Genomic DNA, 15,969 nt, shown 5'->3' on the forward strand with positions numbered 1-15,969 from the left:
TGTCTTTTTCTCAAAAGACACTTCCAGTCAGTCTGTTTACCACAGAATCAATATATAGGTATGACTGACCATTACAGTCAGGACAATTAATCTAGTTTTATGGGTGGACTTTCCACTCCACACTGCAAGACACATTAAAGGTGGACCTGGAAAATGGGTCCATACAAGTCTTTTCATAATTTTTACTTACCTAACAAGCTTGTGAAGCTGCATGTTTGTAAACTCTACAGCTGGAAATTTACCTTCCTGAGCCAGGTTTCTCAGTCATTATCATGATGACTGGTTTAAACTTTCCTTTGATATCTGATATAATTCACTGAGTCGAGTTAGGTAACATTAAGACTCTCAATATTACCATTTAAGAAAAAACTTTAAAGTATTTGTAAAATCTAGTGTTCGTCTCTGGGGTCCTGTATTCCCCCTTTTGTTTATTTAATAAAATTGAGTAAAGGCTTGGCATAAGTCATAGTATCCTTAGTTTAAGTTATAGATAATAAATAGTACAAGTATTTAAATGAGAAGCATAGATTTATCTTTTATTTATTATTATAATTTCCCAATATAGACTAGCTGATCCTTCCTAACAATTTAGAAAGAACCCCCAATCTCTTTTTGAGAGGTTTTAAAATATCTGTATGTTTTAGAATATTATCCTTTAAATAGATATCTCTTAATTGCCTTTAAAAAATATTATTAAGGTTATTTTTTTGGGTAGGGAGTAGTTATATTTTAGGTAGGGAGTAGTACATAAATCTTACTGTATTTTTATAGATAATAGGTTCAGTCAGAGAACTTACATAATATTAATGAATTTTTAAAGTTTGTAACCTTTATTGGTCAAAATTAACATATGACTGTAATTTGAAGAAATTGAGTCTTAATAAAATGTTTTTTTTTTAATTTTATAATTATCTAACAAACAAAATATGTAAAAATCAACAGTGTCTTTGTGTCTTAGAATCAATTAAGTATAATCTTAAAGAACAGTTGTCAAAATTGGGATCTAAGTTAGCAGTTTAATATATTTAGTGTTTAATCAATGATGTGAATTTATTTACCAAAATTAACCTTTGTCTTAAACAGCAAGAATTATTAGGCAATAAAGACCTTTTTTTAAAGAAATAAACTTAACATTTTAATAAGTTTTATCATGTCAAAATATGGACAAAATCTTAGCTCATATCAGTATAGTTAAATTAGGAAAATAGCCTGAAATATCCTTGAATTAATCAGTTAAAAATTTATAGTCAGTCTGATATATATACAAATCTCTTTTTTAATTGTTCTAACTTTTTACATCATCTGTTCAGATAATAATATAAAAATCTTCTTATTTAGGAAAATACTTTTATCATTAAAATCTAGAATATAAAGACCTTGTTTTATCCAAAGATTATTTTTTTCTTCTTTTTAGGATCCAATGTGTGTTTTCTTTTTGTTGAAGCATCTTTTTATTTTAAAATTTTTTCTGGTTATACTTTGGAACAATTTTTGAAAACCTTAGAATCTATAAATAAATTATTGTACTTTGATAAGAAAATATTTAAGTTAAAATCCTTAGATATTTTGTAGACAGAATTATATTTGTTTATCATTTTATGAGTTTGTAGAATAACTTTGAGAATTATAAACTACTTGAAGATTGTATTTTTACTTAAAAGCAAGTTTACAGCAAACACATTTATCTTAAATATCTGTTCTAAAAGGCAGAGTACCTGATAAATGTACGTATAAAACATAAATGATGGGTTTTCTGTTGAAGAAAAACAATTAGCTTAAGGACACAGACCTTTTGCCCCACGCCCCACGTTGGGCACCAATTGCCAGGTTTCTGTTCTTGAGACTAAAAGGCTCAGGGGTCACTCCAGTAAAACTGGGCTGACTGGGCTGCGCAAAATAACCACACAAGAAACACAAATACCTTTTTGTTTGGGGTTGCTGTGACGGCTCCTCTGACCTTAAGGGTCCACAGGAAGAGAGAAAGCGAGAGCATGTGTTGACCCCTTTTATTGAGGAGAAACTATTTAAATGAAGCAAGGGGTCAGGTTTCAGGGGGGCTGAGTCTATCTTCATGATGTCCACTGTCAGCAGGTTGACTGACACCTGGGTAGGCCACACCCAAGGGCACAGTAAGAGAAGGGGACCCACATAAGGCACTTCCATGGAAGATTCTATCATAAACAGCAAGGGGTTATATTACAAAGGAACAGGTGAGCATAGCTTCACCCATGGGGCTATAGCAAGACACACCCATGCACGAGACCCCCACCCAAGAAGGGTGGGGAAAACTCTGCCACATTTCTGCGACTGAGCGCCTCAGCACCTAGCCAGGGAGTATGACCCAGTCACGTGCAAGGATGGTCTCCCACACCTGCCTGCCCCTCCAAATCTACAGAGGGGTTGTGCCAGGGCCCTGGTGGCTGCTGCATTTAAAAAACCGTCATCCATCTGCACTTGAGGCCAGGGTCCTGAGGTCTGGCAGCAGTGGCTTTCTCTTCTCCTGCTTCCTCTCAATTTGCCCAGCTTTTCTGCTTGTCTTCCCCTTCCAGGATTTCCTGACGCCCTTTGAGAACAAATGCCAAATTTACAAATGCCCTACGTTGGGCACCGAAAAAGTGTGTGTGTGTGTGTGTGTGTTGTGTATACCACATGTCACAATTTGTCCAAGTTTACACCCCCACCAGACTCCACCTGCCATTAACCCTAAGACACTAGAATTCCCTTATGGTGGATTTCTCAGAGGAGATGTTTCTCAATTTAAGCTGGCCGCCCATCTTGTCACCTTGAATGGACTTTTACCGGAGATTCATCATGATATCAATTGGATTGTAATGAAAACAACCAGTGGTGGGCTAAAGAAATTTAACCCATTCCAAATTCAATCTTGGATTTGGTTTTTGTTTTTAAATCCATTTCTGGCATTGTAGGCCCTCCCTGGCACACTAAAAGGATGAGGGAGGCAGGGTAGCAGTAGAGCACTTGCCTAGCATGCTTTGAGGCCCCAGGTTCCATCCTCAGCACCACTGAAAAAGAAAAAGCAAGAGGATGAGGTGAAACTCTAATTCTGAAACTCCAATTCCAAAATGCCCCTGGGCTTGGCAGAGATTGCACGCTGAGGCTGGAGCTCTTCAGTAGGACAGACCAGGGGGCCTACAGGGGCTGGTCTCACAGGGGCACTGGCTCAGCCTTCTAAGGGGACTGTTTTCCTGTTGTGGTAGAAAACTCACTTGCTCCCCCTACATCTCCCCTCCTTTCCTGTCCCTGCTGATTCTCAGCTCTCACTGGGAGAGTAACACTGGCTTCTGGTTGGTGCAGGGTGTTCAACCAGAGAAGAGAGGGCCCTGGAAAAGACTGAACCCCTAACAGAGGAAATGGAGGATCCGGACCACCCAGGAAGAAAGAATGGTAAAACCCTAATAAAGAGCAGAAGCAAGTGAAAGGCTGAAAACCCCTGTAAAAGCCAGAGCAAAACAGCTCAGGATGGGTGAAATGAAGCCCAGGAAACCAACTCCCTCTGTTGACCACTATTGAACCTCATGTCCAGGTGCATGTGTGGGGAATGAATTGTTCAGCCCAGACATTAACGCATATTTCCTGGAGAAAGCAAATACCAAGTTTGTAGTGTGTTTGTGCCCTTGTTAGGCAGATCTCAAGTGAGTTGCATGAATATGCTGACTTCTGAGGATTTAGCAAGAACAATGACTTGGGTCACTGGGACTTTAAGCAGATATGAGCAATAAAGAAAGACAAAAATAAATGCTTCTGTGTGAAGGGGAAAGAGTCTAGTGGAGCTGACTGCACTTCATGATTTACAAATCTAGAAGCCCATTCATTCAAACAATCAAAAGCCTTTCCTGACAGTGGAAGTTACCTAATCTTTTCTGGACTAAAGGGCCAGGTTCATTAGTCTGTGTCCCTGGCTCTGGCTGCTCTATCTTCCCTCTGAATCAATTCTGTGTTTCTCCCAAGGAATTTCAACCCTAAGCATGTGCATTTCTCTGGGGATGTTAGAGCTTAAACAGGAACACAGCCTCTGACTTGGCCTGACATTGCTAGAGAAGATCCAGCCTCCACATACCCCAGATGCCATTTCACAAAGCTAAAGTCAGAAACCAGCAACTCCCCACACAGAGCTGTTTTGCAGGCAACAGTGCCTCTGGAAGACCCTCATTCCAGAGTATATGACAAGGCTGAGACTGGGGGCTGGGGAGACTGGAGACTGGTTCCAACTCACCTACGGGCCAGGCCAGGAGGCACAGAGAGAAGAAGCAAGGGTTTGTTGTTGTTTTTAATTTTGCAGGGAGCAAATGCCTAGACCTACAATATTCAGACAACCAGTGAAGTGTGCTATATAGAGTTAAACACCCTGCACCAACCAAGAAGAATGAGGCTGAGGGCAGGGACAAGGGCAAAGCATGATAAGTCTACATTGGAGAGGATAGAAAGGAGGACAAGGCTTGAGGGACAGTGCTGAGGAAGAGTGGCCCATCCTGGAGTTCCAAGGAGCAAGAAGTCAGCTGTGGTCAAAGTGGACTCAAAAACTCAAGCCAAGGTTGTCTGGGATAATGGTGCCTCCAGGAATGGACATGGAAGTCTGAAGGAAACCATTGTCTGGAGGAGAATATGAGGAGTCTGAGCTGCTACCAGAAATCCATGAGGAATCCCACAGACCACTGGAAACAAGGGTTTGGGACTGAAGACAGAGCTTAGGGCTAACTGTATGCATGGACAGTGGATGCTCTAGGGTGAACATGGGCTCTGGGTTCAAATCCCAGCTCTGCCACTTGTGAGCCCTGTGACCTTGATAGGACACTTTGATGTCTGTCTTGGGTTTCCTCACCTATAAAAATGAGCCTAGTATTATCTACCAGGAGGGGCTTATAAGTATGAAATGAAGTAATTCATGGAAAGCACTTGAAACAGTGCCTGGAACAGAGTAAGTGCTAAATAAATGTTCAGTACTATTATCTCATTGTTATTCTGCTTTTCCTTACAAAGGTCATAGCTGAAGCAAGGACGGGGTTGGGGTAGGGCAGGGAAATTATAGGCAGAAGACAGTGGTCTGAAGAAAGAACCGTGAGGAGCGTGTATGTTAAGCACTGGGTTTATATCATGTTTGTTTGTTTTCCTCAAGAGTCCTTCTTTGAACGTGAGCTTCCAGGGCTGGTTCCTGGGGTATGTGTGAAGAATCTGGTAAAGATCTTTGAGCCTGGAACCCGACCAGCAGTGGACCGTCTAAACATCACCTTCTATGAGAACCAGATCACCGCCTTCCTAGGTCACAATGGAGCAGGGAAAACCACCACCTTGTGAGTCTTCTGGCAGAGGCCACACCACCCTGCCATTTTTTGGCTTTTTTTTTTCCTGTTAGCTGAAATCTACTCTTTCTCACTGAGTTTTACTGACAAAATTCACTTTATATTTCTGGCCCTGAGAATTTATAAAGGATATTTCAATAGTTAAAGCTCACTCACATTTTGGTTTTAATTTGATCTTCCTAAGAAGCAACAAGAGGGAAACGGAGTTAGTTTAGGCTTGTTTTGTGTTCCAGGGAACTGGACATTCTAAGAGTTCAGGGGACTTTCCTGAAGCCACTGAGTGTAATGGTTACATGGTGACACGAGCCAGGCCCTCCTGCCACAAACCACCTCTTGCTTCTGGAGCCTTGAGTCCTCTCCCCCTCCCCAGTCTCTCCAGCATCATCATCATCCATGAGAGTGAGAGTGTCATGGCGCTCGCCATCGCATGCCCCGGGTCTGTAGAGCAAGGCGTATTTATAAGGATCATTCCTTTTCCTGCCAGTTATTAGGTAGGTTTCAACATCAGCATGGGGCCCCCAATGAATGCTGGTCCCAGTTCTAGAGAAAGTACAAAGGACACAGTCTCTACATGGACCTGGGCTAGCAGCCTGGCAACTGAAGGCTGTACCCAGGCAAGACACAGGGCTGTGCATGGACCTCACACTTCTCTAAGGGGCCCAAGCGCCATCTGCTGAGGAGAAAATGGCCACCAAGCTTTCCTATGCAGACCTCTCAGGACGACAGCCCATGTGATATGCAGACTTAAATCCTTGGCTTCTTACAGAGACCTAGGAAGGAATAGCAAGTGTACACCCTACACAGGGTGTGTGAATGGAATGTGGGGCTGGTGCCATTATATTTGGTTCTATTTTCCTCTTTTGAACAAAAGAGATTCCAGCTTCTAAGTGTAAATTCAGATAGCCTGAGATTTTATCAGAACAGAGCTGGGTGTGGGGGCACTAAATCATCTGATTTCTTTTCTTATTAATTAATATGGCCAGAGAGCTGGACATTTCATTCAGGTGGAACCCCAGAACTTCTCCCAGGAAAACACATTATTTCATCAGCTGCAGAAATACAGCTTCCCCTGGGGTTGAAACAGTGTTTAGTAACAATGGTAATGATATTTTTGAGTTTTTCTTAATGCTGGTGCTGTGCTAAATTCATCAGATGTATTAACTCTAATGCACATACCACCTCAGCACATGGGGCCCATTATTTCCCACTTTACAAAAAAACATGCATCATTGCTATTAGACTTTTTGTGTTTTGGATCCAACGATGGTATTTTGGGTGGTGATCTGACCTCAGACAGTTGATCAACTGGTACAGTGAATGCCTAGATGTGCCAGCTTCTCACCTCATTAAGGCCTTCCTGGTCTTGTAATGGTGACACCTAGCTTGTTGATATCAGCAACTGCTCACCCAGAACACAGAGCAGCAAACCATGCACCAAAAACCTTTTGTTGAGCTCCTCTGGCACCAGGGACTGAGGGCTGAATTGGAGGTGGGGGAGCTCAAGGCCTACAAGTAAATGTTCTGAGGCTGAGAATCCCCGAAGTTCACTAGTGCTTGCCGGGGAGCTCCAGAGGATAAGGGGAAGCAGAGGGCCACATTTGCCTTCGTTCTCTGTTCCTCTGCATTAGGGCCTTAATGTACACACTGGTGCTAGTCTCTGTATGGGAAACTTTGGGCCCTGCTGCTAATGATGAACCTGAGTTTGATTCAGAGACATGAGCAGGAGTAACCATGAGAGTCCTCACCCTGATGAGGACCCCTCACACTGGTGGGGGGCTGCTCTCCCAATGCAAGTTCCTAAGGACCATCTCTTCCACCCCTGCTCCTGCATTCTGCAGGTCCATCTTGACAGGTCTATTGCCGGCAACATCAGGGACTGTGCTCATTGCAGGAAAGGACATTGAAACAAGCCTGGATGCAATCCGTCAGAGCCTCGGCATGTGTCCACAGCACAACATCCTGTTCCACCAGTAAGAAAAACAGGGGTGAGATGCCTCCATCTCCCATCCTCACCCCACCCCAGCACACATGTTCTCTAGAGTCTCGCCCAGGGTGCCTGGTCTGGGTACATGTGGTGATGCTCTTAGCTGATGTCCCCTTTGTTCAAGGTTCTTGTCTGGCTTGCACTGAGAATTGTCCCTCTGAACATGGGACTGTGCCTTTGGTGTTCAGAGTTGAGGTCTCTCCCCTCAGAAGAGTGACACTCTTTTCTTTATGACAGTGGCTGGGCCCCCTGCTCAGCCCTGAAGTATTTCCCATCAGGGACCAAAGAGAGGAGAACCTGGTTCCTTTTCTTCTTCTAAACCAGGGCATTAAGGATTGACTTTCAGAACATTTGGAACACTCTTTTTTTTATTTTTTTCAATTAAAATATATTTTATTTCTTATTTAAAAATCTATATATTGTTAGATATCGTGTGAAAGCATATAAAAAAGTATATATTTAGATATAGTCATATGAAAGAAAGGGAGGAAAGAAATAAGATAGCTAAACAAATAGAAGAAAATAAAAATTATCAGTAATTTCACCATGCAGAGACAACTATGGTTAATTTTTCAAAACATTCTCTTAACATATGCATAGATATATATACATTCTTTGAAATTATAAAGAGGAAAAAAACTATGCATGTAATTTTGTAACCTGACTTTTTTGGAAATGTGATTGCTTTTTTTAACCTAAGATATGAATATCTTTTCATGTCATTACATGTTCCTTTATAAATTAACTTGCAATGTTTACATAATATTTCATTATAAGATGAACTATTAAGCCAAGCTCTCTAATAGATACTTGGGCCAGATCTGGTGTGTGTTTTCCATTTGTATCAGGAACAGTACCTTAATGAACTTGTAGCATCTTGATTGCTGCATTTTTTTGGTCATCTTGAATTATTTCTATAAAAAATAAGTTACTAGAAGTCAATTGCTGAGCCCATTGCTTTCCTTGTTCTGTCCTGGTAGCCTCACAGTGGCTGAGCACATCCTCTTCTATGCCCAGCTGAAAGGCAAGTCCTGGGAGGAGGCCCAGCTGGGGATGGAAGCCATGTTAGAGGATACAGGCCTTCACCACAAGAGGAATGAAGAAGCACAGGATCTTTCAGGTGCTTGGTGTTGGAAGGTGACAGGGCCAAGGATGGCACATCCATTGCTTCTCAATGCACCTAGGAGGCCAGGATTGGGGAAGCTGGAGGAATTGGGGTGGGGTGGGGGTGGGGTGCTTGTAACAGGAAAGCACCTAAGAGTTGAAACACTCTGTGAAGCTACTCTGAGAATCTGAGAGCAGCTGCCCTTGGATCATTTGCCACATGGAATTCTGTCTTGCAGTCAGCCTGGGCTTTATTTATTTGTTCTGATGTTTATATGTTTGAACTAAAGTGTGAGAAGAGAAGTCTTCCAATGATCAGGTTCTTAGCAGTAAGGGTCTTTTTTGCATTTACAAGGCCTCCCCTCAACTCCAGTAGAGTTCTGAACTCTCTCTAGACCTCTCAGGAGACAGCATCAAACCCCTGCCAGATTTAAGGTGCCCCCATATGCTGGCACCAACCCTGGCCTTTTCTCTTCTGGGGCTTTTTCTCTTTTTTTTTTTCTCTTTATCCTCCCTGTAACCCTCCATCCTCCTGGACCTCCAGGTGGCATGCAGAGGAAGCTGTCCGTTGCACTTGCCTTTGTGGGAGATGCCAAGGTGGTCATCCTGGATGAGCCCACCTCTGGGGTGGACCCCTACTCCAGACGCTCCATCTGGGACCTGCTCCTGAAGTATCGCTCGGGTAACACTCACTGCTCAGTGCCTGGTGCTCTCACTGGGGCTTTCCCTGTGGACCCTGCTCTCTCATCCCTGGTGTCTTGCAGCTGAGTATACTAACAGCCATAACCACACTCAGGTGGGCTTTATCTATGAATTGAAGTATGAGTTAAAACTTCCTGAGATTTTTAATAAATAAAAATGGAGTCACTGGTAGCAGCCTACTTCCCAAAATATTCTAGAAATCTATCTCAACCTCTAGTCCTTCTGTCTGGAACATTGGGTGAGGCTCTAAATGAAATTTCCATCTATTGAAGGAGACTTGTACAAACAAAAATAAGCTCCCTAGCTGTCAGGTGACCACTGGGGACCAGGTGTGAGGGCAATGTGCTGGGTATTGGGTGCTGCAGAGGGACATGTCTCAGAATGGGACCTGTTCATCCCTGTTCTGGCACCTTCCAAAGGGCTCAACTTCAGAAGAGACAGCAGGCAGGGCCCAGAGTGCCCATTAAGATGACAGTGTGGCTGGACACAGTGGCACACACCTATAATCCCAGTGACTCAGGAGGTTGAGGCAGGAGGATCATGAGTTCAAAGCCAGCCTCAACAACTTAGTGAGGCCCTAAGGAACTCAATAAAATACAAAAAAAAAATGGTCTGGGGATGTGGCTCAGGGATTAAGTGCCCTGGGTTTGATCCTCTGTACAGGGCGAGTTGGGGATGGGAGACAGTGTGTTTCAACCCTGTGTGAACTCGAGATCTACCCTCTGTTTGCATTGTATTTCCCCAAGCCATTCTAAAATTCTCATTACTATTTTATTTTTATGACATCATCTCCAATTAGGAAAAGTGTGTTTGTGTGTGTTCTTTACAAAGATTATCAGTGCAATGCTTAATGATCTAGAGAATGTACACATGGAACTTAGATGCTGACTGACAGTAATGAATGTGTCCCATGCCTGGTGATTTATTTGAATCAGGCCCTGTATCTGATGAAGAGATATGTATGTGACAATGCTTTATGGTGTGCGGTTGCTCTCATTATTATTCTAATGTCCCAGAGGAATTAGCACCTGTTTTTATCTGTTATCTCCCAATTTTCACCCTGGCTAAGGACTGTCTGATGATTCCCCTGCCCTGACCCCACTGCAGGCAGAACCATCATCATGTCCACTCACCACATGGACGAGGCAGACCTCCTTGGTGACCGTATTGCCATCATCTCCCAGGGAAGACTCTACTGCTCGGGCACGCCACTCTTCCTGAAGAATTGCTTTGGCAAGGGCTTCTACTTGACCTTGGTTCGCAAGATGAAAAACATCCAGAACCAAAGAAGTGGCTGTGAGGTACATGTCTTCCTGGGAAGGAGCCCATCCTGGGTGAGAGGGAACACAGGGCGGGGGGTAGCCACTCCAGACATTTCTACCCACTGGAGCCCTAGCTGTCAGAACCAGATTCTTTGTTTCTGAGACCATTTACAGGAGATTTTGATAAATACGTCCTGAACCCTCCTACAGAGATGTGTCTCCCAAAATGAAACAACTAGTTTTAAAAAACCTGAAATGATTTTACACCAATATCCCAACCTGTGGATAGGTGGTTAGATGCACCATGGAAGCATCTTATCCTGCGAAGTTGAACTGCTTGAAGAGTTATGAGCTGGGGATGTAGCTCAGTGATACAGTACTTGACAAATACGTATAAAGCTTGTGGTTCAATCCCTGGGACTGCCCCACACCTCCCACAAATAGTAGATGTTTAAAGCTTCCTTTTTGAAAAACATTTTTTTTAGTTGTATATAAACACAATACCTTTATTTTATTTATTTATTTTTATGTGGTGCTGATGATCAAACCCAGGGCCTCATACTTGCAAGGCAAGTGCTCTACCCTTAGCCACAACCCCAGCCCTGAAACTTCCTTTTTTAATCCCCAAAATTCACATTTCCTAATTAAGCCTGAATTCCAGTAATAAATGAAAGCTAAGGAAACTCTCATTGGGAACTGTAACCTAAAATTGATGAAGCAAGCTGGGCATGGTGGCACATGCCTGTAATCCCAGTAGCCGAGAAGGCTGAGGCAGGAGGATTGCAAATTCAAAGCTAGGCTCAGGAACTTGATGAGACCCTGAGCAACTTAGCATGACTCTGTCTAAAAATGAAAACATAAAAAAGGACTGGGGATGTGACTCATGCTTGAGCACTCCTGGGTTCAATCCCTGATACCAAAAATAAATAAATAAATAAAATGATGGAGCAAAAAATGCTAATCTGCAGAGACCACTCAGCATGTCAGGAGACCTTGATCCAGATCTGGGCTGAGAAGTGTACAGACTGTATCATGGGCAAATTACTTCTTTGCTGTTATTTTTCCCACATGGAAAATGCAACTAATGATCTCTGCTTCTGCTTCTTAGGGATGTAGTGGAGATATATGAGATAATTTATCATGAATGTGCTCTTGAGAACAAATATTGCTCACATTCAAATTATCACAAGCATTATATTGTAGGATTATTTATGCTTGTGGTTAAAGTGTCTGGCTGCTGTGGGTTTCCTGTCTTGGGTAGATTTCCACAGACCAGTGAATGTCCATGGGGAGGGAAGAACAGAATGTGAGCAGAACCTACAGCTGTCACTTGATTGATGATAAGCCAAAGAGATCCTTTGAGGTTCTGCTTCTCCCTGACTCACACACTCTCCAAGGTAAAATAAAGTGGCTACACCCTCAAAATGCTCCAATGAATTAGTAGGTTAAACAGTGCAGGAAAAAACACAATTGGTGGTGAGAAACAAACCAAGCAGGTGGTGACAGCTCTTGGCATCAGAGAGATGCTATTGTTGAAGTGATGTGTACCTTGTCAGTCTTTCCTGTCCATCCATTGTAGGGCACCTGCAGCTGTGCATCTAAGGATTTCTCTGTCAGGTGTCCAACCCGCATTGATGAGATAACTCCAGAGCAAGTCTTGGATGGTAAGGGCTGGGGAAGGCTGTGTATTTCCATTTTAGTCTAGTGATCATCACCTGGTGTTGCTGGGGGTGTCCTGTCATGTTGTACTAGAATGGGAGCAAAGAGAACATTCGTGCTTCTGGAGGGCTGGGAGGGGGCATGGGGGCAAGGTCATGCAATTGCTCATCTTTTTATTTTTTAGCTTCTTTCTCCTCTTTCCTCCATTCTCCATGGCATTTAAAAGTCATGCACCACTCTCTCCCTTTAATGAGGAATTCCATGTGTTCACTCTGTGCCCTTTCCCATATGCAGCCTCCATTCCTGGGGTCCTCCTACCCTGGCTCCAGGGAATATTCCTTCCTGTTTGGAGAGATCCTCTTGTAAAGGTGCATCCAGCGCCCTCTGGTGGAACCACACTGATGCACAGCTCTTACAGTGAACTTTCACTAAGAGATGGCCTGTGTGGATGGTCTGCATGATGCCCCACACTCCTGTTATACTCTGACTCTCCCCTTAGCTTCCCAATTTTCTAGAGATTCTCCCCTTAATGAGGGTGCATTGAAGCTCTCAGGGACTCTCCCTCACCCCCAGAGATTCAGTGGAGGCCATCACTGTATACACAATCCCTCACCTCTAGGATCTGAGCTCCAGGATCCGGAGAACTTGGGACACTGTTTCCATTCTTCACTGATGCTCACCTCCCATGCCTTCCTTGGGAAGTCTCTGCAAATGGAATATCACATACCCTAAAATCCTTAGTAGAAGCAAAATTAAATTTAATGTACTATCCCAGGATAATGAAGTTTCCTATTTAGCATAATTTTTTTCTAAACCTGCAGAATTTACTAAGTGAAATCTGATGAGACAAGAAAGCCAGACAATACTTATATACTATGTTTATAACTTGAGGGGAAATACCCAGAGTTCCATTGCTAGTATTTACTCCTCACCCTCTGCACTGACAGAGCCTGGGATGAACAGAAAACATCTGTTCAGGGTGACGTCGCTGTTCCTCATGCCTCGCCTGCCTTGCTGAGGGTATCTCAGCTTTCTGAAGCTTCCTCCTCAGAATCCTGGTCAAAAATTTGATTTTATTTTAATTAATACTAGTATTTTTAGTTACTGTGGACCACCAAAAATCCAAGTTGGAAACTAGGGCCTGTCTGGCTAGGATGATGTATTTAATTGTTATTTTATTTCCCAGTAAAGGCTTTCTTTGACTAGAATAGGGATTCTGTGAATGGTAGGAAGTGCTGTAAGAAGTTGTGCCCTAAATAAGGGAGGGAAGATACTTTTAATCCCCAAGTAGTTCCTTGGATGGCTCCCCTGCCACACACATACCCCCTCATGGACCTCCCTGCCAGAGCTGAGAGCACTGCTGGCTGGTAAGGCTCCCTCTGAAAGGCTGGAACATATTAAGACATGGTTCCTGGGAATCCAGTGACTTCAGGTTCCATTTCCTTCCTAAGAGAACAATGAACGTGACCCCACAGAGCCACTAGGGCAGAGCTGCTTCCTTATGTAAAGAACTACCCAGCCTCTGTCTGAAATGACTGAGAACCAAAGATGACCAAGTCCGATTTGCAAGTTTGACATAAAATAAAGCTTTCAATCCAGGTAGGCAGAAACATTTTGATTGAAAGCCATGAAAGTCCTCCAAACAGGTCTCTTTAAAACAAAGAAAGAAAAGAATCCCCTGGTGACCCTGAATCTCTAAGAGAACTGCTTTCTAAAGAGTCACGTTCTGAGTTGCCAGAATCCCTTTTCCTTTGACCTGCCTATCAGTGTTCTGGGGAACTGTCTCTGAAGGTGCATGCTTTGAAGTTACTTAAACTTAGTTTTTAATTTTAAAGTAACATATGTTTGTGCAAAAAAATCAATTCCAACTGTACAAAGGCATCAAGTAAATTCTCAATGACATTTTCCCACAGTCCCTGCTACACATTGCACATCCCACTCCACCCCAGCCTCTTTCCATGGCTTCTCAGCTTCCTGAAATTCCTGAGAGCTGGGTGTTAAGTTTTGTTTTGTTTGAAGAGGCATGTGCAGTCCCAAGGGAAATGATGCAGCCCTCCAAGGAGTTAGGTCAGGCAGGGGGGTGTCATTTAGGAAGGGGGCTTCTCACTCATCTTGGTCACCTGTTCTAGGCATGCATCTTGGATAAGTCCCCTATAGCTAGCTTGTGTCCTACCAGGAAAATGGAAGCAACTCTGACTTAACTCTTACATTTTCAGTGAAATGGAATGAGCAAAGAGCTTTCTTCCCTGAGATGATGTCCTGATCGCTATAGCAGCTAACAGTCACCTGGTGGAGTGGTGGTGGGGATGCCACTCCAAGTACTTTTATATGTATTATCTCACCCAGTCCTCACAACAAAGTGGATACTGTTATTTCTCCCTTTTCACAGATGATAAAATTAGGATAGGACCTCTCCAATATAACACAGCTTGAGGTGACAGAACATTTGATAGAACAAAGGAGGAAACTGGCACAGGGACATTGCATGACCTCCCAGAGGCTGCATGGCTAGTCAGTGGGGAGCATGCTCACTTCCAGCTCTTTTCTCCTCTCAGAGGTCACTGAAGGCCAACTAGCTCAAAACAGACTTGATGAGTATCAGTCCTCTGAAAGAGTCACTACTGAGTCACCAAATGCCCCTTCCTCAAATAGGAGGTGGAAGAAAATGGAATACCTCACAATCTCACAGTCTTCTGGGTTCTGGAGAATAGAGTTGACCTCAATCTTTTTTCTTGTGCTAGGGGATGTGAACGAGCTGATGGATGTGGTTTGCCACCATGTTCCAGAGGCAAAGCTGGTGGAATGCATTGGTCAAGAACTCATCTTCCTACTTCCAAATAAGAATTTCAAGCAGAGAGCATACGCCAGCCTTTTCAGGGAGCTGGAGGAGACGTTGGCCGACCTGGGGCTCAGCAGTTTCGGCATTTCTGACACTCCCCTGGAAGAGGTAACACAGATATTCCAGCTGGCTTCTGTCAGGTACCAGAAGAGGCAGTTCCCTGTGAAAGTCTAACACTATAGTGAAGTTTTATAGAAGCAAAAAGGCATAATTCCCCACCCAAGCATGGCAATTATCCTCATTTTTGGCTTACTTCCTCCTGCTTCTGTCCCATGCATACATATTTTACGTAGTTGTGCTCACTGTATGCTTGCATTTTTGCATTTATAGGAGATTATGTTCTTGAATCAAGACCATTTGCATTTTTTTCCCATTATGAAGCAATACCTGACAAAATGGACCCTGGTTAGATTTTTCTGAGAGTAGGAATGCCTACCAAATTCTCTCTTTTATTTCTTGACAGATTTTTCTGAAGGTCACACAAGATTCTGATTCAGGACCTCTGTTTGCTGGTATGGTATTGGGGTATGTGGCTTGCCACTCTCCTCCCCACACCCAGACTCTGTCTTGAAAGTCTAAAGGAAAAGTCACAAAACAGCCACACACACAAATTCTCCTCCATAGTGTTTGACCCCCAAATAACAGGCATTTTGTATTCTTGGTGCCTTGGGATAACAAAGGAATGAGGGACTGAATTAGGCCTGGGTAGGAACATTCCAGATGAATCGGGGTTCTCATGGAGGTCAGATTGGTAAATGTCTCTCCAAACTTATCCTGCATCCTCAGCCTCTTGTTCTGCCATGTGGCCAGTCTCATCTCTCGTCCACCAGGTCTCTGATCCATTCTTGTTGCATGAGTGACAGCTAGCAAAGTCCTTTGAGATAGTGGTGACTGTTAATACAACCCAGATGCCAGCTAGATTCCTCTGGTTCCTGAGAGATAAAGACAAAATCACTGCAAACCCTCAGTTGGTGGCATATGGACTTTGAAAATGTGGGGACCAGAATTCCTGTGAATTCTGGGATACCCTTCCACATGTGTAAGGCTGGAATCCTTTCATGATTTTTAACCAAACCCCAAGATCACAAGAGGCATTGTGGG

General features: G+C 43.3%; 1 protein-coding gene across 1 annotated transcript in view; it reads left to right on the forward strand.

The window, feature by feature from the left end:
* Window positions 1-15,969, forward strand: part of LOC308655317 (retinal-specific phospholipid-transporting ATPase ABCA4) — a 159,672-nt gene that overhangs the window by 76,524 nt on the left and 67,179 nt on the right. Inside the window, exons 18-26 of the mRNA XM_081305329.1 lie at window positions 3,316-3,405; window positions 5,135-5,309; window positions 7,157-7,288; window positions 8,283-8,422; window positions 8,951-9,088; window positions 10,216-10,409; window positions 11,950-12,034; window positions 14,771-14,976; window positions 15,332-15,380. Of these exons, the coding sequence (XP_081161455.1) occupies window positions 3,316-3,405; window positions 5,135-5,309; window positions 7,157-7,288; window positions 8,283-8,422; window positions 8,951-9,088; window positions 10,216-10,409; window positions 11,950-12,034; window positions 14,771-14,976; window positions 15,332-15,380 (1,209 nt within the window). The remainder of the gene's footprint in view (window positions 1-3,315; window positions 3,406-5,134; window positions 5,310-7,156; window positions 7,289-8,282; window positions 8,423-8,950; window positions 9,089-10,215; window positions 10,410-11,949; window positions 12,035-14,770; window positions 14,977-15,331; window positions 15,381-15,969) is intronic.

The sequence above is a fragment of the Spermophilus citellus genome (assembly GCF_964194105.1).
Source record: "Spermophilus citellus genome assembly, chromosome: 9".
In the NCBI taxonomy this organism is placed as follows: domain Eukaryota; kingdom Metazoa; phylum Chordata; class Mammalia; order Rodentia; family Sciuridae; genus Spermophilus; species Spermophilus citellus.